Raw genomic sequence first — 25,228 nt, 5'->3', positions numbered from 1 at the left:
CTTTCAGTTCACTGAACTGAAAGGGCATTTGTCTAAGCCATTTTCCTACTTCCTAGGCTCTGTACCTGTTTCAACAAAGTTTGCGTTTGCTTCACCTAAGGCTGTTTTCCAGATACGAATATAAATTGGGTAAGATTTCACTGATGATTCTGCAAAGACTGAAAATTGCCTTTAGCAACTGGAGTACCAGGCTCTGCTGTTTGTTAAAAAAAACAAGAAAAAACAAACACAAAAAGCAAACAACAAACAAACAAGAACACCAAAAAAAGAAACAAAACCAAAACCCCCACTACTGTTCTTTGGTCAATTAAAGAAGCATTTAGCTGGTTAAATGAAAGGACTAGTCAGAATATCAGCTTTTCAGAGTACATAGTGCCATTATTTATTGTCATGGAACACTATTCCCTTTAAAAAGCCTTGAAAACTGCCATTTAATTAAGTGGAAGCCTCTCTCTGTTTCTCACATTAAAGAATATATTCCATAAAACAAAGAGTATATTGCATTTTGCTTATTAAACTAATGTTTGCTTCTCTCTTTCTTCCTTCCAGCCACCCAGCAGTCCACTGAATCAATGCACTGCTGTTGCCTAGTTATTGGGAGTTCAATCCTGCTACTATCAAGGGAACATTAGGCTCCCCATTGATTTCGGCAAGGGAGGATTAGTTCCAGGCAGTAGATAGATGAACTGAAACAGAAGTCCATACAGATTTTCTGCTGAAAAGATGTTGCCTTCATTAGGCCATTTAGAGCTGCTTCTGCCTGGCAGGCTAACAGCACTCAGTTTAGTAGGTATGAAGTTTGACATAGTGTTGTATTAACTCTAAGAAACTTCTAACAGAGGTATTTGTAATTTAACTGCTTTAAAGATACTGCCTATAGGAAAGGAGGTGCTTCGTCTCTAGCTTGACTAAAAGAAAACAATCCTCACTTATCTGCTGCTGGGCAGAGCTTAGGAAGGCCCTGATCATGGCTGGCAGGGTAACGATCACAGTTCTCAGCAATCTGACACGAGTTTCTGACACGTGGAGCAAGGCCCACTGGAGCCTGACCACTGACTTCAACAGCAAGTTCCTGTCAGCTTCAGTTAACTTCAGTGCTTGCACCGTTTGTCTCTCACTGCAATCTGATTTTATCAGCACATTCCTATCACACACCTGAGCTCAAAGGAGAGGCATTTAAGCTTGCACTGACCCAACTTGGCATGTCCCCATAGCCCAACACACCGCTGTACAGGTTAGCACAGACCTTGAAACAGCATGAGCAGAATACTAAAGTACTAATTAATCACCCTTTCTCCTTAGCAAGGCTAATTGCCTCAGGCTTGATGCCTTGCTGACGCAACTGGTCTGTGTCTGCTTTTCAGTAACTTCAGCGCTCTGCATGGTAGCAGGCAGACACATCTCACATCCATCATCCTTTATACAAGGCACTACTGCTTCTGCAGCACTGGAAGGCTAATATACTTTTCAGGAGAGGGATATTATTCTGATAAATAACTCAGAATCTCAATTCCATACCTCTCTGATGGCTGTACAAAACTCACTCTGCAGCACCTTCTTCAGGGACTGTAGCTTGTGTACTGGTACCTCTCCAGATTCTTGCAGTTTCTCCAGTAACTCAATTGCTCTTGCAACATCTAAGTGGGGAAAGAAATGGAATATGGATCAGTATAAACAGTGACTACTAAGTGACTAAAAGTGGTACGCCAATGGCCATTTTAAATTTAAAATTAGCTTTACCAACACATACTGTATTCATCTTGTGTTATATCAGCACTGCTGTTCAGAAATCCAAATTCCAAAGTATGGACAAACTGTGCATGCACATGTACAAGTGACACACATAATGAGGTACATTCTTTGCTGCAAACATTCTTTGGAACAAAGGTACCAGTTCAAAGCAGCTAAACTGTATTAGCAGACCCAAAATATTTCTTACTTTCTGCATAAGAGAAAGTAGCACAAGAACAGGATGGTGCCTAGTTTCAGAAAGTCTGAAAGAATGAAGCTGAGTCCTTATGAAAGCACTCTCAGGATAACAACACCTAAGAAAAATATTTGATCATTTCTTCTCATAAATCTAAATCTAAATATCAACTACAGATAAAATAAAGTCTGCTGAAGGCAAGTAAAAGTCTGCTAGGGAAGAACAGAAAGCGTGCTAGAAAAGAGTAAAAGTGTAAGGCTCTTGTCTAGGTCTTGCAAGACCTTATCTGCCACACAGAACCTGTGTGACCCACAGAAATACACGGAATAATATTTTTTGGTTGCCTGAAGTACCTATAAAGGGAAAGACCATAGTGCGTCTGAAGAGGAGTCCAGAGGGCTTATGTGAGTAGCCATTTTGAGTGGGGAGCAGCAATCTGGTCCAGCTCATATACTTATTGTGCTCATATACTTATTCTCATAATATTTTTCCTAATATGCACAGTTATTACTAAGATACATATAAAAAAAGAAAAAACCCAACCCATGAGATGCCCAATAGTCCTTTATGGCTGGGGACACAGGCGCAGAATAAATAGTGGCCAGTCTCATGGAGACGACCCTAGTCAAGCAAGGGACACACTGACGTACATGCAGGAGTGAACTAAGTGATACATATCCCAGTGTGTCTTCAGAATGATAGAGCTTAAATACAGAGTTTTCTCCTCCTGTATCATTTAATGTTACCTTGCAGCTTCTCCTGTAAATTTGTTGGTGTAGTTGAACGTGGCAATGCTCTTCTCTTGACTGTGTGGTCATTCTTGCATCTTCTAGCACCTTGTGTATAGCTGCCAGAGCCACTACTGGCCAGTTACACCACTCCACTAAAAACAGGTCTGTATCCTAGTGCTGAAATGAATGCATAGTACTAAATGGTTAAACAATATCTGAGGCATTTTAATTCTGTGCTTTAACTGCACAAAAAAAAGAAATAAACACCCTTCCTCCAACTACACAACTCCAAAATGACTACAATAGCTAGAAGCAACCTTATATAATTCTCCTTTCCAATGACAGAGATTGTACTGTTTGTGACTGGGAGCTTATGCTAATTGAAACAGTTCTTACAATCCTTGGCTTGTGGCTGAGCTATACTGACCAGATGTCTTATACAACAAAGACTTGAGAAGTTCTCTGGCAAGAGAAAAGAGATGACAGTAGATGAGCTGCAATAGGAATAAAACCATAATCACATATTTGCATTTATAAGAAAACCCAGCTGCATTGACATTAGGAAAAGAGAAGATGACATCGCAAAAAATTTACAATTTAATAAAAAGAGGCAGGCAACTGGTCAGCATGGTAGGTTGTACCATAATAAATTAATACCTAAATAATTCTCAAGCTTTTTTATAGCTATCTGCCAAAGGACAGCTGTAAGTATGTGAGGAAGCACGGCAGAAAGCAGGCAGCGTTTCATTCAGGATGTTTCCACTTACTGGGCTGTAGTCTGCATCTCAGAGCAGTAATTTTCAGATGAAACTAACGCTAAGCCTGTGTTCAAAGACTGCACCTGTGCTTTTGCTCCAAGGGTGCTTTAACTGCTAGTGGACATCCAGTCCATGTCGCTGGATCACAGCTAGTCTGACATAACTTCTGCACAATGCCCAAAACGTGGATGTGAGGTCCTCACTATCATCTCTTGCTTTCCTGATCTGCCCATTTCTCCACTCCACATTATTCTGGTAGAGATATAGCCTGTATCATTCAAAAGGGATCATCTGAGGGACAGAGAGACCTTGGCGTGATGGGAAAGAGGAGCCCCGGACTGATGAAACAGGTTTGTGAGCTGCATGTACAGAGACCGCAGTTGAAGCTGTATTTGTAAACAGAACAGAAGAGATGATGTGGAGGGGTACCAAGAAAGATCCTTCTAAAGCAATTAGTGATCTGAAGTGATACTTAGAAAGCTAAGAGGAGATCTGGGAGACAAGGCCACGGAAACCAAGAAAAAATGAGATTCTAAAAAGACGAATGTGACTGATGGCAGCTAATACCTGAAAGTGGATGGTTTTGAAATTTAAGAAGAGGTAAGTACACTCTTTAGCAAGAACCATTTCAACGGAGTGCAAAAGAATGGCAATGCATTAAATAAAATATGAGGCAACATGTTCTCAGTAATAATAATGTCACAATGATTTTCTAACAAAACTATCACATCATTTACCTTGGAATTTTTCTTTTAAAGTCTGTATCTGATACCAAAGACTTGCAGTTAGGTAAATATTACTCAGCTCACACTCCCCAGTTATTAGTACCAGTTGGTACAAACTGGTATGTCAGACAGCATAAAGCAATTAGATGATTTATTCTGAAGAAGCTTCGACAGTCTACCGTAACAGATCAGATAAGGCCTCTGAAATTCACGTGACACATGATAGCTATTCAGATATTCTACATCAGACTGGGACCTTTTCCAGCGCCAGTCCAGGTTTTGAACTGTCTTTCCCTCTCACCAGACATACTTGCAGAAGGTCAGAGCCACAGATGACAGATCGGTTCCTATTTTGCAGTTGCTTAGAAGTTTCACCACCACACCTGAAAATTCTGTTAATCACCCCACATTTGCTATGGTCCTGAACTAAATTATATTCAATGAAAAATTTGTACTGATTGGGAAATCTGTTCTGATCCAGAAGGAAACATAAATAGCTCTAGGTACATTAATCAATGAAAAAGAATTAAGTACAGGTCTAAACATTTCCCTAGGGCATGAACCAGACTTTAGATTATAATTAAACACTGCTAAAGTGATGAGTGTTGCAATACATAAGATACATTCATACTCTCGTTGAAAATCGTAGTGTGGGTGATTAGTCTGCAGTCTCACAGGCAAAACTGGACACTAAGTTTTTATTTGCCAATACTAGATTATTTAACTTTGTGATTAAGAAGTGGCTATGGGTAAAGAAAAAGCAGAATATCCCAAGAGCATTCTGATTTTCCACACCTCCAAATTCATCCAATGTGCTAAAATGCATGAATGCTGTTGTGCAAGTTCTTCCTTTGATTTATTATTCACCTGTCATATCTGTTAACAATAAGCAGTCTCTTGTCACAATTAGGCCCACTGCTTGCTCCGTTTGGCAATGACTTGTGGGATACTGCTCACAGTAGAGAGAATACAGAATAATAAAGAGCTTCGTGGGATAAAAATGCAGAATTAAAATGAGGCATGTGTTCAGGGCCAAAGCTCTTTGTTACGTGTTGATGCTTTGTCAAGAGCAAGCTATAACAGTTGGTACAAAACAGAAGATTTTGAGCAGACTAAAAATGTATAAACATGAGTGTATAAAATATAACACGAAATAGGTTGTACTTCATTAATAACTCTGAAGGGAGACTTGAACGAACTATTGCTTTAGGACAGGTTAAAAGTGAAATTTATCAGTCCATGAGATGTTAAGTGATATGTAGACTTTTTGCTGATGGTGCACTCAAGGTGAGTTCCAGCTAAAACTGAAGTAAGTGCTTGCTCAAAGAAGTGATGTGACTGACAACGAGGAAGATTTTAAAGTTATGTTAAAATAAAAGGATATAGCGGGGAATCCACTCCTGCTGAAGTCAGTAAGTGTATTGCCATATGTTTGAGAAGGATCCGTATTCCTCTGCTGGGATACTTTTATTGTCCCCAGTCCTCCTTTGATTACAAACATAAGTAGCTTTGCTTGTAAATATCATCACCAAGGAACTGTTCTTAAATACCATCTTCTTACATTCTCACGGAAAATGTAAACTGATGAAAAGACAGTGTGTATTTATATATATATGTAGCAAAAAATCATGAAATTATGTTAAAAACAGTTACGTCCTATGTAAATAAAATGCTCTTGCTTTTAATTTCTTACTTGTCCTTCCTTTAAGCAGAGACTTTTTTAAAACACAACTTCTGAAAAGGATTGTTTTGCCTACTCTCAAACATTTTCCAAAACATGAACTCCATTATACTAACATTAAACTCATGCTAATGTTATTGAAATCTTATCTACATTTCTCACAGTTATATCCCACCAAAATTGATGGGAATTTTGAGTAATGATGCGGATAGAATCATTCTTCTGTATTCTACAATAGACACACTTTGAAAAGGAATATGCACTTATTTCCCCCCTTATTATATCCAGCTCTTACCATATTTTTTTCTACCATTTTTTCTGATTTCTTCGTACATACGCACAATTCCCTTCTCTCCCATTCTGTTTGACATTCACTTCCCTTTTTGTCTTCTCATCATCATGCTTGCCTATAGCCTTTCAGGAAATAATACTGTCGCAGTGTGGTGGGTCACATTATCAGTGAAACAAAAAAGGCAGAAGGCAGTGGGTGGGTGGAAAGCGCTTTATCAAGTGCACTCATCAAAAGAAAAGCATGATTCTCAGAAGAAAATCTCATTTCAAGTGTTCTTTCTGTATTTTCATTTGAATGACATTTCAGTTGCATTGCTAGTAAGACACAAGCAGGAGGTTCCTATACAAACCTAAAGAAAGAGAGGAATCACTATAACATAGAACTAGCAAGATGACCATACTGTGACAGAAGTCGAACATACTAATGCTATACTAAATGAAGTTGGATCATGTATACATAGCCATATAGCATAGTGCAGCTGATAAACAGGTCATCTGGTTTAGTTATCACATTCTGCTATATATTCTTTTCCCTTGCAGATTTTGTTCAAATACTTAGCAATGCACAAAGCAGACTGACTTGTTTAATTTGCTGGATGTTTTGAAAAGTAAATGCTATTTCCAATACTTTGCAATTCAGGTTTTACAACTCAAAAGCAAATTATGGATCCACAGGAAGAATTCTGGCTCATCTGAACTCGGTGCTCTTTCATATTGCTGTTGAAATTGGACAGATCAGGCTCCAGCATTCTGTGAAAGTTGTCCAGTCTGGGGTTTCACCCTGGTAGATTTTGTGCAGGGTTTATGTTTGTTTCAGTTTAGTCAGATGGGTTGAACATTATTAAGAAAAACATAGCAAATTATTTTAGCATGCTAAATGTTTCCTGTTTAATATTAGAGTGACTCTTGATAAAGAATGTACATGCATGCTTTATGCAGCAAAGTGTGAAAACTGTTGTATATCTACTGGTGCCTAACCCTCCTTTCTTGTGCTAGTCTATCAGTGAGTTTGTCTGCAGCCCTTAAAATAAATGTGTTATCCTCTAACTTAAGAAGACTATTAGGCACTTAAATAGTAGCTAAAATGCTGTGTAATACTAATTTGGGTTCAAACAGTAATTACTCAGAAATACAGTACTTCTTTACTCTGATTACTACTCTAGAATCATGTTGGGTTGTTCCCAAAGCCAAAATATGGTGATCACTTCTTTATTAACAAGATATTAGAGAACAGGCTTCTCATCCTCTTGAGGTTTTTCTGTGCCTCATTCCTGTTAATTCTGGAGACCTTCACTGCATTAGCATGCTAGTTACTTGGAAAAGTAAATGTGCTGCATAAACACCACCCTTTGGTATCTCAAAGAGGTAGAACATCACTACAAATTGACAGCAAGGATACTTAGTAAGTCTCTAAAATATTCACTAGCTTCACCATGGCATTAAAGAATAATAATCCTCGCAATTTTCAAGCTCTGTTCCGTCGTGCTTGAAGACCTTTAATCAGGCTGAAGGTGAAGAATTTGCATGACATAACAGGTCCTTATAACTGTCAGTAGTTTTTCACTCCTGCAATACTTATCCTCAGGTTTAGTTATTCCTTTAAGCTCATGCGAATACATTCCAGAATTCTTAATGTTATTCTGTCAAGTTTTTATCATAATTCCCAAAGCCTATATGGGATGCTTTATTATGTCTAGCAACCTTCTCCAAACACTCTCAAATGACAGCAGGTAATCAATGGTTGTGCAATCTGAATTCCGTGGTGATTAGCAAAGTTCATTCATAATTCATAGCCAATAGCTCTAGCACATTGTATCACTCTATTTATATGACTCCATGGCTAAACCACTAGCTTTGGCAAATTTTCAGTGTGTATTTTTTGAAAATTTTCTGTATGACTATGGCTCTGCTGTCAGTTGCTGCTTTGTACAACATGGCAATTCTTACTCTGGTGTCAAATACCCGGCTGTCTGATACACTTCAATTCACCTCTTTGGTGAGAGTACAGTGCTCTCCTGAAATACAAAATCTCTTCCATTATTTCAATATATTTATTTAATCTAATCTGGACACTTAGCAAAAATTGAGGCAAAGAGCAGCCTTTTTTTCCCCATTTAAATTGATGTGTTTGTCTTGCCCAAAATTTCACGCTGATCAATAACTGTAAAGGTGTACTTCACCGTGGTAAATCAGGCACAATGGGCAGGGAGCAATGAGCTAAGCTGTTAGAAAACAGCAGTATTATTCAACACTTTACAGCGTGTATCTGTGAGGTCTATTCAAATTAATTATAGCAAGAATACTACTACCAGTGCTTTCATAGTCTAGTTCAGATGATACGGGTAGTAGTTATAGATTTAATGCAGCATCACTTTACACTCTTGTAGTTAAACATTACTTGAATGAACAAATAAATATAGCAAAGAACAGCCATACAGAGCTCTCATGATTCACCTTGTGGTCAAGATTTCTAGCTGCCACACTTCTGATGTAGACATTGACAGCTCAGCGACTCACCCGAGACTTACAGTCAATGAGGAGAAACAGACCCTTTGAGGCTACCATTCATCTGACCTATTTTAGATGAGATGAATCATACTCTGGGAGTGCCTGTTCCCTTTGTGGACTACAAAGGGAGACTTGAAGATTAGCTCATATGTAAATGCCGGCATCCTACGCATTAGACAACTACATCACTATGATGAAACCCACTCTTACTGCTCAGATATATAGTGAATGACTCATGCAAATTCATCTCCATGTGGTCCACGAGACACCATACATCAGAACAGTTATATCTGACAAGAACGCTGTTGTTAGCAAGCAGGGCACTGCACGATTTAGTTAAAGCTTTTAAAAATGCCTTAAGCAATGATTTTATGGATTGTTTTCTGCTTAATGTATGAGAAAAATGAGTATATCTGTCTGTCTCATTTTGCCTGATGTGAGATGACTGCCCTAATGACATTAGTAGCATATACCCAAGGGGTTTCTACATACATCCCCCCAATGCCTGGGGCAGGCTCGCTTGGCTACTCATCGGACCGTGTTTTGGTCTATAAGCTTCCATACGTTTGAGCTACATCCACATTCTGTTTGGCTCTAGCTTCTCAGGCACACTGCAGGTATCTGAACTCCCTGCTTTACCCCATCTCTCAGACACAGAGCCCGTGACCCAGGTGTTGCACACGCCGAGGCAATGTTATAGACCATGAGTTTTCCCAGCAGCTGTGGTAGGAACACCTGAATATGACAGAAAAAGGTCTGAGATGTTTTGCAACAGTACTTAATAGAAGGATACAGTTTATTTGCAGGGAAAGCAGTGCCACCTGCGACCCAAATACAGAGAGCAAACTCTGCGAAGACCCCTCCATCCAGCATCCTCAACACAGCAAAAGCCCTTCAGGCCTCTCTTCAGCAATTTCAGTCACTTCTGCTGCTTCAGGCATTTTGCCTGAAATACTTGCCATTTCAAGCATCCTGCTTCTGAATACCCTGCCTACCTTCTTCAACTGCAACACTCAAAAGGTTCCCTTAAATGAAAAAATATGCCTCTCTGTGTTCTATGAACCTCGCAATGTCTACAGAGTCTTAAATAATCTCACCATCCTTCCCACTCTCCTGAGTTCTAACTAGTGATTATTGTTCTTCTCCTCAGCTAGGGATTTTCATAGCCTTAACCTACCATAAAGGCCACTTGGGAGAACTGGATTTGCTTTACTTTGGTCCATCTTCTTATAATATTCATTACTGTACATAGAGCCAGTCCTCAATTTTTCCCTTGAAGCCTTCACGTAAGGGTCATAGGAGCATCTTTGTCTGCAATTTTCAGATTTTGTTTGCTTTTTTTTTTTTTTTGTGTGTGTGTGTGTGTGTATGTAATCAATCTATAGAGTTCCTAAAACTATTAAGAGCTCATCAGGAAGTGAGAAAGTGGCTCGGTACTGTCACACTCCCATTGTTGCTTTTTAAGGGAATAACAATAAATTGCAAAACAGTAAGGATCAAATTAATGGGTAATTCAGGATCCTTTCAATACAATGAGTTTCGCTGGCTTAATTTGAGGCCTGACGAGCAATAATCCAATTCAGAATTTTCAGATTGGTATTTAAAATTAACCTCAAACCCTAATAATTTTTAAACACTGATATAACTTTTATTCTTCCAAGTTATTACTTTCATTGCAGTTTCTAAAGCAATCAGGATGAGGAGGGGGATAAATATGAGTCTGAAAATTTTCACCAGAAGATGTTGTCATCCGTGAGAAATGAAGAAACTGGAGATACACCAACCCTTCACATTTGACAGGACTCATTGTTTTTATATAGAAGGCACTGAACTTAGTATCGGTATTAAAACAAGCTATCAAATTATCCTTTAAGAGCAAATATTAAAAAATAAAGCTGAAAATGTAAAGAATAGAAGACCATTGGATACTATGGTATTTTCTAACACAATACTTAGAATGTAATGATTTTCCCCTGTATTAGCTATAGAGAAAAGGGAAGGTAAAATTCCTTTTTTTTTTCTTTTTGATTTATATTACTTAATCTGTTCTTTGTGATCACAACTATGATTTATAGCTAGCCACTCACTGCTGAATAGAACGCATGAGACATGATTCTAGTCCTTTTTTTGACTAGGGAGAGTTGCCCACAAATATGATACAAAAATGAAATAGTTTTTTTAAGTTTATTTTGTATTCAAATAAATATATATTAAATAATAATATATATAGGTATCTATTCATTTCTTAAAGAGAAAATAACCCACGTTTCCTGCAGGAAGTAGGATATTTCGTAGTTTCAGACTTACTGCTATTTATTTTACCTCTCAGTCTTTCTGTATTTTTTTTTTAAGAGAAAGATCTCAGGTGTTTAAAGTAGTTCTTTGCATACACAGGACATGTAAAATGGCCTTCTGTCTGACTTCCTGAAACTATGAAATGACAAAAAGAAAGTCCTTTGAAGCAAAGCTATAACCTCCTGAGAAATTCAGTATGGTGGATACATCTGGCCTTAATGAATTGAGTTCCTATAGGCTGAACAATGTGAAAGCAAGAAAGCTGTCTACTACCTCCTGTAACCACAGATATCTTGTGAAGAGATGCCTTGGTAACTCTCTACCAGCTTCCTCTGCCTCCTGATCACAACATCACTTGATCTTGTAGGATGAGTTCCACCTCAGCAGATACTACTCACCATGCAGGAGTGGGTTGTTCTGATTTTGGCTGGGATAGAGTTAATTTTCTTTCTAGTAGCTGGTACAGTGCTGGGTTTGGGGCTTTGTATGAGAAGAATGTTGATAATACACTGATATTTTGGTTGTTGCTGGGTAGTCAAGGGCTTTTCAGCTTCCCATGCTCTACCAGGTGCACTAGAAGCTGGGAAGGAGCAAAGCCAGGACACCTGACTCAAGCTGACCAAAGAGGAGTTCCTCAACATATGAAGTCATGCCCAGTATATAAACTGGAGGTGACCAGGGAACAAAACCTGCTGCTCAGGAATGCACAGGCTATTGTTGTCATGGGTGGTGAGCAACTGCATTGTGCATCACTTGTTTTGTATATTCTATTATTATTATTATTATCATCATCATTATTTTCTCTTCCTTTGATGTCCTATTAAACTGTCTTTATCTCAGCCCACGAGGGTTTTTTTTCTCCTTTTGATTCTCTCTCCCAGCCCACTTCTGGGGGCGAGGGAAGTGAGCAAGCAGCCGCATGGTGCTTAGTTGCCAACTGGGGTTAAACCACAACACGAGCTGCTTTAAACACTACACGAAAGCACACTGGACAATTTGCTGAAATTGCTAACGTGAACACTTTAGAGGGCCTGATCCTAGACTAAAAGAAAAATGGGCTGGTAATTTAACATACCCCAAGGGCACTACTTAATAAAATACTTGCTTTTGTGTTTTAAACCACAAGCATATAGAGAAAAACATTAAAATCACTGAAGGAATCGAAATTTTGACTAAGTTAGAGAAGCAGAAAACAGAAATAATTACAAGGAATAAGCTTGCCTGAACAAACAGGAGGAAAAACACCACACTTTTAGATGAAACCCATTCTCTCTCTCCCCTGTTTAAGCAAAAGCAAGTATTTATGCATCCTATGTATATACCGCAGAACAAAAGTATTGGCCATATGGGCAACCTCATGCCTTTCCCACACCAATACTTTCTGCCTGTGTTTTCAGTTTGCATCAGAGAGATTTTTCTTGGCAGGGAAGAAGACAGGAAGAGGGAAAAAAAGGCCCTAACAGGTGTCTCGCAAAGGGAGGTAAGGTTAACTTAGGGATGCTAATTCTCCTTCACAACAGGCACCGTGTTTGAGCCAAAGCAGTAACTCTCACTTTCTTCTCTGCTTGTATATCATTACTAGAGTCTCCTGCTGCCTCTCCTCAGTTCTTATCTCCCCAGCTAATCTTAGTCTTAAATCTTTTCCTGTCATTACCAGAAAGATGAGAAGGATGGCTGTGGGCTACTGGCAATTGTACATAGTGACAAAAACAAATTGTCACTTGAAGCCTAGCATCACAATTTTATCTTCTGGTGGTTTGAGACTCCGGTGCGACAACAATGAAAAGATGGCATTTGTGCAGTACGATGGATGCAACATAGTCATTACATACACATACCTAACGTGACTTTATCTGTAGGCTCAGGTAACAAGAAGAGAGTTAATATTCTCTCTTCAGTTTTAGTGGATTTAAGGATATTGCTTTTTGCAGATTGAATCCCCATGGTAGCTGGCTATATACTAATCATTTCTCAGGAAAGGAAAGAAGAGTGTATGCGAAAAGCTACAACAGGAAGAAGAAAGCAATATAAATAAAATCCTTTGTTAATAAATCCCTGCAAAACTAGGCAGTACAGTTATGCTGCTGGTAGATGTCAACAAGTGATCCCTGTTAACTTTCAACTTTGAGACAAATATTATCTTAGAAGAAAGCCCTGACTATGTCGAATTGCTACTGCAAGTTACAAACAAAATATTGCAACAGAAAACCCACGTAAGAAACAGAGAGATCACCGTCACCTTTGCAGTGCTGTTGCTTGGTGTCCTACGCATTGCAGAATGCTGAGAATGAGAACAGGAGAACTGGAACTCATCTCAGGTTGCAGCCTGATTTCACAAGGTATCTACCTAACATATGAGGGACACACCTGGCATACTTTGACATGGTTGGACTGTCAGGACGCAAAAGGTGCCGTATAAATGAGAAGCAACTCCAGAGCTATCACTATCGGGTTACAAAACTATCAGGCTACAGAGGGGATCAAACATACAACCATCTCTTTTTCCAAAGAATGCTTCATAGATGTCGAAGCCATCATGCCCTCTTCAAGTTTCTCTGGTCTGGCTCTGTGTAACAAAGAACAGCTTTATTAACCTTTTGTTCCTGCGCTGATTCAGTAAATACCATTAGACAAAAACACGGCTGCCAAATCTATTGAAAAGTGAAGAGATGATGGCAAATAAATTTCTGAGGGCTCAGAGTGCTGTTCATGGCCACGGTCATCCACTTAATTTCAAGTACATTCTTTCCCAATGCTTAACTGATTGTAAAGGGATTGATACCTTGAGGTCTAGGAGATTTACTCTTTTTCAGAAAACACGGTTGAAAAAGAAAATTAAAGAGTTAGTGGATGTGAAGGATTAGTGATTAAACATAGGCTTTTATTGAAAAGAACCCATAAAAATGTAATTTTGGTTCAGAAGAAATAAATTAAGAGCCTATTTTGGGCAACACTCTTCCTTATGCAATTATCCATGTTTATACAGAAACAATTAAAATCAATTATTTTACAGTCTGTGTATTCACGGAACATTGTTCCATCTTTTAAATAATAAAGAACAATCCTCCTACAATCTCTTCTCAAGACACAGTTTTCTAATCAAGATTTTTTCTCTCTTTTTCTTAGGATTATTAGTAAAGTAGGACTAGGGTAAAAACACATTATGAGGAGCTGTACGCATTCCCTGGTAACTCAGCTGAGATGCATTTGAAAAATTGGGGGTTTATTTAACTACTCCATTTTGGGCCCTGGTGAAACAAGTTCTCAAAATGTACATATATCTCCCTCTGTATTTAGCATATCTAAGATCCAAGCCTGTGATTTAACTACTCAGGAAAACATTGTTACTATGTAAATGTGCATTTCTGAATCAAATCTTCTCATCTGAATAGAGAATTAACAGTTGAATGTTTCTCGTTCAGAGGCTGAGTCTCCAGCAAATGTCTCAAAAGAAGATTAAGCTGACTGAGATTAACTTTGAAAATGCCTGTATTTATACATACATCTACAGCTTACAGCACATTAGTATTATTCTTTTAAATGTCAAAAATGGATTGTGTGAACAAATTAACTGTATATGATGGAAGGCAGACCTACAAATTTACAGTTATGTGCTTCTCAAAACACTACATATCTGCATTTACTTGGTTTCCTCTTAAATCCTCAACTTCTCAATTTTTGCTCTTCTAATAAGTAACTAAAACCAATAGTTTTACGTAATTCATATTTCAAATTTTATTACATCACCTACAAGAACATTATTTTGTATCTGAATACCACAGGTCAGTCAAAAGCTTGTATTTGTATCTTTTTGCACTTGCATGAGTGTCATCTATGTTAAGAAGAGATGCGCATGCATGTGTCCTGTAACAGAGAACTCGAAGGACAAATTATCCTCTGCACAAAGCTGATGACTTCGGTACTTTGTCACGTTTTTTTAAAAAGTTTCTGTCTGATAACATCATTGGTGGGGTCCAGCTCAAGTGACAGGATGGAATTAAGCAAATTATTTACTTAAAATTACATTAAGAGGTTAATCCTTTTTTCCTGTAGTTACACAAATGTCTCTCAGACATCGGTGTGGAACTGAAGTTTGTAGGATCCAGCATAGGGATGTTATTTATAAAACAAATCCTTCTTTTTCAACATTATTTGTAGATAGATCATATACATTTACAACATAAAAAACAGCATCCCTTGTGCTTTCTGATTATTAACACCCTTGCAGCTTGCTGCAAATGGTGAATCCCACACCTGTGCAGGGGCTTGTGAAAGCCTCCATCCACTTCGCCCAGCTGCAGGAGTGGGTCTCCTCAGAAGGATCAGCAGCAGGACACAAACAGGCAAGCTCACTTTGCTCTACACAGGATAAATTCAGATAGACCAAAACGATCACCTCACTGCTACCATGTCTAAAGAATATTTTCAGCCTGACAGACAGGAGGAACACAAGGTCTCTGCACAGCTATCCATCGGCCACAAGCCTGGTTACTCTTTCAAAGGTGTCTTGCAAACCTTTCCTGTTGGCCCATCCAGCTTCTGCAGAGATACGCTATACTATCAGTTATGTGTTTCTGAAGGAAACGTGACTGGAAATCTAAGATATTTCCCCTTTACACTCCACAATGGTGACAATGTTAAAAGATGCCATGAGTTTCATGGAAGACGTTTCCATGTCTCTGTGCACAGCTCTCTGACAAATGGCAGCGCCAGGGTGTTGCAGCATCTGCTGCACGCTGAAGATGATATGATGAACTTTCATTCATCTCCACCCAATGTGCCCTGACAAAACTCAATTTCCAGACCACCATGAGCTGCTCTGGGCTGGAGAACAGGGCCGTCTCTGGGAAGAGGTATACTACTGTGGGACCACTTCAGATGCATTCAGAGCTCCCGAGCGACCATGTGCCACAGCACCACTTCAGGTCAGGCCCCTACCGCTGAAGACATTTAAGCTGGACACGGGCCTTTAACTTCTCAAACCATGTATTTTTACACCGCTCATGAAAACCAAAGATGTCATGTAGGTTGGCGCTTGCTCCTACTCCAGCCCCAGAGGTCCAGGAGGCATGGCTGAACCGCACTCTTACCGAACCAACACTTCAACCGCACGGCTCCTCACAAAACATTTCCATTCATCTACCCATACATCAGTGGCTCGATCCGCTTACCTTAATCCATCCCTTCATAAAAATACTTTAAAACAAAACCAAACAAACAAAACCGAAACAAACACTAATAAGTGTTGATGCAACGGTGTTAAAAAATACCCCAAACGTTTCAGTCTGTGACCAGAATTGTCACTTTTTTCCTGTTCCTACAAACAATAGTTTTGTTGGTTTTTTTTCTTGGAAGAATGAATTGGATTAATTATACATCCTTAGTTGGCATACCAAACAGAGAAATGTTAGACTTAAAGTGTGTGGCACTTGCAGAAACATTTTCAATTTTAGCACGCTAGGCTGAAGAGCAAGAGAAGACAACCCCATAACAGACAGGGAGCCAGGCGGGGAGCGGCACATCGCTTAGCACTGCTCCGCAGGGCTTCACCCCAGCGAGAGACACCTGGCCTTATGCTGCCTCTCTGTCTGCTATTTCACACTGTATGAATCTGATTTTCTCTTCCTGATGAGTACATTATATATATATATATATATTTTTTTTTTTTTTCAAGATAATACACATTATACTGATATACGCATAGTCTACCGCAACTGATGTGCAGTACAGTTTCTGTCATATACATATATATGGGCACAGATGGGGAAAAAAAATCCCCATTTATGTAGGCTATGAGGATGTAATGGGAAGAAAAATGACAGGAAGAGAGGAAGAATGGAGCAGGAGTACTCCAAGAAGTATCAATGTATATTAATGGTCAGGTGCCATCCAGTACCACATCTGGCAAAGTTTGCTTACCACCTCTAACAGCTGATGGTGACTCCAAGCCCATTCACTCTCTTATTTATCATCATAGAACATGGTACTTTATAAAGGATATTCAGGAAGTGTTGAGACACCCGCTCTACTGGAAAAATATTTGTTTGAATTCATAAAAAACCAGCAGCGCTCAGTTACATGTTACAGCCAAACAGCAAGAAGCCCTTCCAGTTTCCAAGAATATATTTGAAAGCAAGAGAAATTTGGTTGTCAATAGCCAACAGCTATGACCTTGTTATGAAACTTCACAGGGATTAAAATATCAGCACTGTATATTCAGTCTATTCAAATTTCTTCTTTTATCCTCAGTCACATGAAGAACTGAAACCATCAGTGACATGAATAGTAACTATATAAGGAAAAACATAACAGACATGGATTATTAAAGAAAGACAGCTGAAAGCCCCCCTTCACATGAAAATATATTCCCTTGTTCTTAATCATGAGATGTACAGGCTAATTGTATAATTTCTTCAAAAACAAGAAGAACTTTTGAAAAGTGTCCTTTTAAAGCTTCCACTTGCATGGTCCTGTGCAGAGAGGAACACGGACTAAGGTTTTACAACAATCTGAGCCAATGCATGGTCAGTTTTCTTCAGAACAGATTTTCATCTTGAAAGGAAGAGAACAAGTAAAATTCAAAGTAAGATAAGCTTTATGAAAAGTTTTCCAGACACTTAGCAAAATAAAGAAGTTCAGATAAGAGTGGAACATCTATTATGCATAGCTAGAAGGATGTCTGCTTCAATTTGCAGACCTCCATATGACCACTCCTAAAATGAGTGCCAAGGGAAGCACAGAAATCTATTCCCTCCCAACATATTTCTGGGAGTGTAATGGTACTTGCAGAAAATGCTTCCATCAGAGTGTGCTAACACACTCTTTAAGCAATTTCACCCACAACAAGCTTCCTTTAATTTCTGTTTGCCCATGATGTTTATCTGCAGCACACAGAAACTCAAGGCAGGTCCTCAGAGAACCGTGAGGAGGCTCAGCTGGCTCGGAGAGATGCTTGGAGAAAAACAGAACGTTGCCACTGGATGTGCATGCAGCATTTGAGACAACATCAAGCTGGTGAGGTGCTGATGGTCATGGGACAGCACAAGATCTGAGGATTAGAGGAGGAAACTGGGTTGCTGAACAGTAAAAATGGGTAAAGGTTACAGGCAATGCACAGAGTGATGGAGTCAACCACAGTAAGGCTTTGAGAAGAGCAAAGTAACAGAAGACAGCACGCAAGGGAGATATGGACTCTGGATAATAAAGGGGAAGGCAGCAACTGCTGGTCACGGGGTAGGCTGAGGCAATGCCTCTGTGGAAGACAAAGGACATTGAGAGGCAAAGGCAGACCTGCCCGCCGCCACGTAGAGAAGGATGACACACAAGATGTGACAAGTGGTATGCCAATCCAAATAAATACTGTTGGAAAATGCCAACTAACTGCAACCAGAGCTCTCTGTAATTGAAATCAGTTTCAAGCAAGTTCTTACTAAAGACATACCTATGGAAGAAGCAAAAAAATAATTGTATAGGTGTTTTGAAACATTTCCCTTTTGGTTTGGAGTGACTGCTTTGTTTATTTTAATAGAGGTAAATTAAGCTGGGAACGTGCTTAAAAATCCCTAGCCTTCAACATAAGATGAAAAAAAGAAAAAAAAGCCCAACCTTACTTTTTTTGCTTGTCATTTTATGAAAGACAGCACTGTAACATTCCTTCCCAACATAGAACAAGGTATAGTTCCCTACACCTTCAGGGTTTAAGCTTTGAATCTGCCCCAAAAATTTCCCCAGTTAGTTCTGATGGACACTGGGGATTACTGACGGTGTGGTATTGATTCAAAATGTAGGAAATTCTCAATAAAGACAGGAAGGGTGCACTTTCTACAGAGAAGACTTGGCTGTTGGAAGATGCCTGACAGGCAGGCTCTTGCCCTTCACAAAGCTCCCAAACACTGGGGCCATCCTCCTTATGCTCCTGAAGTGGTACCCACATGTAGCTCCACTGCTTTACATTTCCTCCCTGAAACATTTGCTGATTCCCTCACCTCCTCCCAGCAGAGCAACCATGCAAAGGTCAGACAAAAATCTTTGAGATTAAATTGTAAGTGATTAAAATTTCCATTATTTTGTGAACTTGTTCTACATATTAAAGAGCCCTAATGGCACTTGCACACATTTGTGCAGGTAGAAAGGCACATGATGACAGGAATTAAGGAAATTAATTCTTGTGCTTTGGACTGAAGTAATCTTCCAGAATGTAATTGGCTTTCAATCATTCACACACAACATGCCCTTCACCTTTAAATGGTAATTCATTTTACCATACAGCTTTTGAAGCCCATTTATGTCAGGCTTTAAGAAACCTCCCACCACTGCACTAGAATACAGTGTATAAGTTTTGTCCAGAAAGAGACCACATCAGAGTGTAATTCAGATTTCTGGTGTATGTAGCTATACAATGTTTTACCATTTCGGTGATCTTTAGCAGGGCGAAATGCAGAACAGTTCCTGGCCTGAGATCAAGCAGCAATTCCCTCAGCAGTGCAATGTTACTAATGCTGCCTCTCCTGAAACACTTGCTATTTTCTTGCTGTGCTGAGCTCTCCGTGGGACACGGCAAAGTGGATATGAGTGTACAAGACTTTTCAGGGCTGTGCCTAGATCACAGCAGAGCTGTGCAAAGCACAATGACAGACAACATAGCTGTGTCTGCTTTAATAAAAGCAACAGAAATCTGGAAAATCTCACCACATAGCACTTTCCCTCTTCCATGGCTGTAAAAGAAAGACTACAGGGGAAATATGTGGAAGCACGGGGCTTGGTCTAGTTATTTCTGGGCTTGCTTCAGCCTACCCTCTTCAGTTCAAGTAGCTGCAACAAGTTATAGGTGATAAAGTGTATCCCTCTAACTAAATGGCTTTCTGAAGGCCAGGTGCAGTATTTAAAACTATTTCTTCTTGTCTGTATTTTCCTTTTGCATGTCACATCCTACCATTCTGTGATGTTTTAGCTCCCTCGCACTAGTAGCAGAAGCCCTGGCCAACAAACAAGGAGACTGTAATGTTGGCATCACTGCCAAATGGTTAGGCATATCCTGGACCCAGACAACAGATGCTTATATTTAAATTGGGACTAATTTGCATTTTTGCGCATTGTGGATTTTTAAAGCATAGTTTTAGTAATGAAAAGGAAAGTGTAATTCTGAAATAGTAATACTTTCCTTTGAAAAGCCAGGTTTACTAATGGATTGCCATCTGTTCAATGCTTTGCCAGGAAATAGATTTGTCCTGCTTACTGAAAACAGTATTAGGGTGAAACTGTAGATTACACAGTGGATTTCTGAGCAGCTTAATTTAAAGTGCATGCCAGCATTTTGCTATTTCAGTAAGAATAACTTTAGATTCTCCTTTTCTACCAATGTCAGAATTTAAGCCATCCAGCAAACTGTATTTCAAGTACTCTGTGGGCTGTTTTGCTCTCAAGTGGCTTCCAGTAGAAGTGCCAACCCCTGCCTTATCATTTTGAAACTCCGATCATCAGGTTTCTTTTGCATAGGATTTACAGCAAGAAGCTCCCTACCTTGCTTCGAAAGCCCACCTTAATCCTCAGGAAAATGAAACAAAACGAACAAACAAACAAAAACCCACAAACCAAAAGAACACAAAAACCCCTCAAACAAAGAACAAAAACCAAACCCAAACACATTTGAAAAACGAACGCACTGGCCTTAATCATGCTTTTAAAAGTACACAATTTGTATGTGCTGGGAGCCTCTTGGAGCCTCTGAATGCAAATTAGGAAGAAGGACACCCTGGCAATTCAGGATGCTCTATCAGGAGCTGCTGGACCTCTCTTAACTGATGAAGCCAAAAGAGCAAAACAAATCAGAACTGTTAAGTTATTCTCCTCTGTAACTCACAGAAATACGATAACATTTCTGTGGAGCCTTATTACGGACACAAATGCACTGTGAGGGAAAGGTCCATTTTTTACAGCATGGAGACAAAAGTTGAATTTTAACATAACTTCAAGATTTCAGCACCCTCTTACACTGCCTCGGTAAGGCTACTGACACAGACTCCAGGCTAGCAGAACACCAACCACTCTCTCCACCCGGACCGAGTAGTTGTCTCCAGCAATACGCAGACGTGCTGTTTTGTAGGGTAACATCATTAACGTCAGCGAGCACACAAATTGCAGTCGCTGCACCCCTTCCCGCACACATCCCCCCCGGCCGCCAGCCCCACAAAACGCCACATTTTGCCAGCAAACGACAGTCTCCTCGGGAGGTGCGAGCTCCCAACCCGCCGCCGGAGCCGCTGCCCCCACTAGGGAGCAAGTCCCGCCGAGACACCTGCGGGGGCGGCGGCGCGGGAGCCCCGGCTCCGAGCCACAGCGACGGGCGCCCAAGGGGGAGCCTCGCAGAGCGGGGGCGGCGGGAGCACCGAGGAGCGTCCCCGGCGGAGCGCAGCGCAGCGCTGGCCGCGGAGCCACATCCCGCGCCCCGGCACCGCGGCGCTCCCGCCGGAGAGATGCCGGCTGTACCCCCGCGCAACCCCGCCGCCCGCACAAAGTTTCATTTCCTCCTTCTCATCCCTCTCCTGCCTCCCTCCCACCTGAGCCCCGCCGGGAGGCGCCTCCCCACCGCCGTCCGCCACAGCCGGTGGCGCCAGCCCCACGCACCGCGGGGCCGGGAGAGCCGCCGCGGCAGCGCTCGCCGAGCTGGGGCTGCGGGGGAAGACCCTGCGTTCTGCCGCGGCGGCCCCCAGGCAGGGCGCGGGGCGCTGGGGCAGCCGGGGCGGCGGGGCGGGGAGCGGCTGCGGGGCGGGAGCCGCGCTTACCTCTGTCCAGCGTGAGCGGCTGGACCGCCGTCAGTGTCGCCATGTCTGCGGCGGGGCTGGAGCCCGAGTGACGCGCGGCTTCGGCACCGGCGTGGAGTGCGGGGAAGGGCGGGGAGGAGGCTGGCAGGGAGTGGGGGCGGAGGAGGAGGGTGGCTCCGTGGGAGGAGGAGGCGAGCGGGGCGGAGAAGGTGCCCAGGAGAGGGCGGCTCATCGCAGACGGGGCGCCGCGATGCAGCGGGCGCAGGGCGGCCCGGCGGGGCCCGCAGCGGGCTGCCGGCATCGCTGCGGTGCTGGAGCCGGGCTTGGCGGGAGGCCTCCGTCTCACCGCGCTCGCCTCAGAGCGGAGATCCGGGACCCGCAAGAGACGAGGCGGCCCGGGCCGTGCGCGGGGGTGGGGGGCGGGTCGCCGCCGGTCCCGCCGCCCCGGGGTGCCGCAGCGGCTGAGGGCGGAGAGCTCCGCAGCGCCGCAGGGCGGGGAGGACGCGCGGGGGCCGGATCTGGCGGCCCGTCCTCGCTTGGGCCGGGGGCGGTGGGGCGGGACGTACCGCCCCGTCCCGGGGCTGGGGGTCTGTTCTGCGGCAAAGGGGGATGGTGAGCCTGGGTGAGGCGCCGCTCTGAGGGCTGGCGGCAAGGGATGGAAATCAGCATGCCGAGCCGGGAGAGGAGGCACCTGGCCCGCGGGCAGGTCCTCGGCCGAGAGGCCGTGTCCTGGAGTGGCCCTTTTGGACGGATCAAACGGTCGTCACCTCTTTCTGAAGAAACTGCGCATCCTCAGGAAACCCAGTGTCCTGTTGTAAAGCTCACCCTGCAGCGTGGGGTTGAGTCCTCAAGTTACAGGGGAAGAGGTTGGTCATGGACATGTGTCCACCTCGTGTAGATCAGCTGCAGCTGTGTGAGCTTGGAGGCCTTCGCAGGAGACTGTGAAGGTAGAGTTTGGCACTAGAGCTCTGTGAGGTTTGTCAGCAGCCTTCTGGTTGTTTACTTTTGTCCTTCCCGTGAAGCAAAAAGAGCCTCGCCAGCTGCCATCCGAGAAAGGTTTGGCAGCACGGCAGAGTCTCAGGGAGTTTCTGCTGCCTTCCCTACCAGGGACAATGATGTAAAGAATGGCTGAGCAAGGAATGGTGTCCACTTCAACTGTTGCCCTGTGTGGTACCTGTGGTCTTGTGTTTGCTCAAGGAGTGCTGGGACAGGGTGGAGCATCACTCTGAAGGGGAAAGTAGCTTTCTTCTTACCTGGCAGGATCTGACAAACCACAGGGGACTTGAAAGTACAGCAGTTTGAGGTTGCATGTCAATAAAAGCTTTCAGCTGCAGCAGTATTTAAATACTAGCGCAGACAATCAGGGAAGCTATTGAAATTTTGCCATTAAAAGTTTTCAGGGCAGATTAAAAATACATTTGGCCATTTTAAAATTAGAGAAGTTTAAATAATATGTATGGACTACCTATTTCTGGTAAACTGACTTCAGCATAAATTTCTCTAATTAATAAACAATAAACAGTAAGTCATTTGGGTATCTTGACAAGAAAATGTTTCAGTTGGCTAAAATACCAGTCGAGAAAACAGTTCCTGGCAAGCACTCAGTTTTTAAAACCAAAATTAACATAAGGATTTTTATTATGCAGATTTTATGTACTTGCACAGCAGCTGGACTGACTTAAAGTGTAACAGCTCCTCTGAAGTAGTCACATTACTATATATTGGATTCATAGTCCTGAACAGAGAAGAAGTACACGTTTGGAGCTATAACAATGTAATGTGACAACTCTCAAACTGTTATGACACTTAAAAAAAAATCTATTACAGGTATAAAAGTGTGTTTAAATAATATTAAAAGCAAGGTGTCAAGTTAATTAGCCAAACAGGTTGTTTTCCATGTAGGACTTAATAACCCTCAGACTTGTTCTTTTAAACTGCCATCTTGTGAACAGACATTTTGAAGCAAAATACAGTTATAACAGCAACTTTTCTATTAGTAAATATGTGCTGTTAATGCCAAATATATAACTTTTCAGAAACACATAACTTTAGAAAAATCAATGTTTGGGCTTGAGCAGGGTGCCTACAGAAAGCAGCTCAAGCAACTTTTGCTGAAATTAAACATTTCCTAATCAGCATAGCTCTCTAGTTAATGCTCAAGAACGTTGAAGACCTAGCTGAGGTGTTCCTCACCTTAAGCAGCTGAACTGGTAAAATTTCAGAAGTTGCCCAGCTTAATTCAGCAACTAAGAAAGGGGCTCAGAATGAAGCAGGGAGCTGCGCAGTAGCTCTTGCTTTTCAGCACCAGTTCCCAGGAGAAACAGTGAAGTCTCATAGCAAAAGTCATCAGTCAGAGAGAATGAGTGCCAGCTACCTCTCCGTCTTGGGAGATGGACCTTGGAAGGAAGGACCAGGTGCTTTAGAGAGAAGCAACTGGTCTGACTTCTAGTCTTGTTGATTCCTGGGGCTCTACTGGAGATTTTCATTCAATATTACATGATGTTTACCAAACTGAATTAACAGATTTTATACTGTATGGACTGGAAACTGGCTCACTGAGGCATCTTCAACATATAGTCAGTGATCAGGTACCAGTGAACAAGGCTATTTCTAATAAGAAGCCTGGAGCCTTTTTCTGGCTACATTTTTAAACAAAATTTTGTTTCATTCAGAGACCTAAAATGTGGATATAGACACTTCAGTGGCTATGCTTTTAGATAACACAGGTTATTAAAAAAATGACCATGAAAGTGGGTTAACCTTGAAGCAAGTTGTCTGAAAAGGCTGTGAAATCTCCATCCTTCAAGATTTTCAAACCTGACTGGGAAGGGACTTGGGCAACCTGCTCTTACTGTGAAGTTAGCCAAGCTTTGAGCAAAAGGTTGGACTGAGCGTCCTTCAGGTGCTTTTCAACTTATTCTATGATTCTGTAATAAACTGCCCAAATTACTGGTAATAATTCTCTGAATAGCTGTACTAAATTGTTACCTTTAAAATACTGTGTTTTAATGCCGCTGAAAGCGATTGACAACACAATGGTTACTTCCAGGAATGGAGATTGGTTTTGCAAGGGATATTCTTACATATTAGTTTCAGCATTAAGTGCTTCATGTGATGTTGCCAAAAGGACTGTTGTGATCCTTGAATACGTAAAAAGTGGAATGGCAAATAGCACCAGGGAAATGATCTTTCTTGTGAACTTAGCATCCATAAAACAACTGACTGGAATACTGTATCCAGATCTGGCTTTCAATATGGAAAATCAGCTTTGGTGTGAGGTCTAAGGACCTCGGTCAAAGTTTATCAAAGAAAAGGTTAAGAAGGAACCAAATCACTGTGTGTAGGTTTGTGTATGTGGAAGAGGCATAAAGGTGGAGAGACTGATAGTCTTTAAATTTATAGTCCTATGACATAAGGTGATGCTGTGACTGGAAGTTTAACAAATTCAACCTCGAGTAAGATGTACTATTCTAGCAATAAGGATAACATAGAGAGCATTTACTTACTGTTGCTTGAAATCTTAACAAAAATCAGAGGTCTTTCTAAAAAGCT

General features: G+C 41.5%; 1 protein-coding gene across 2 annotated transcripts in view; it reads right to left on the bottom strand.

Moving 5' to 3' along the window:
• LIN7A (lin-7 homolog A, crumbs cell polarity complex component) overlaps positions 1–21,977 on the bottom strand; it is a gene marked incomplete at its 5' end in the record, with an annotated part of 49,005 nt that extends 27,028 nt beyond the window's left edge. For both annotated transcript variants that reach the window (XM_082061264.1, XM_082061263.1), the window contains 2 exons: positions 1,519–1,637; positions 21,698–21,977. In XM_082061264.1, the coding sequence (XP_081917390.1) occupies positions 1,519–1,637; positions 21,698–21,977 (399 nt within the window). The remainder of the gene's footprint in view (positions 1–1,518; positions 1,638–21,697) is intronic.
• Between the last annotated feature and the right edge of the window lie 3,251 nt (positions 21,978–25,228).

This window comes from Streptopelia decaocto, assembly GCF_964273445.1.
Source record: "Streptopelia decaocto genome assembly, chromosome: 1".
Classification (NCBI taxonomy): Eukaryota; Metazoa; Chordata; class Aves; order Columbiformes; family Columbidae; genus Streptopelia; species Streptopelia decaocto.
The sequence above is the reverse complement of the archived record's forward strand: the minus strand, read 5'-3'. Positions and strand labels throughout refer to the sequence as shown.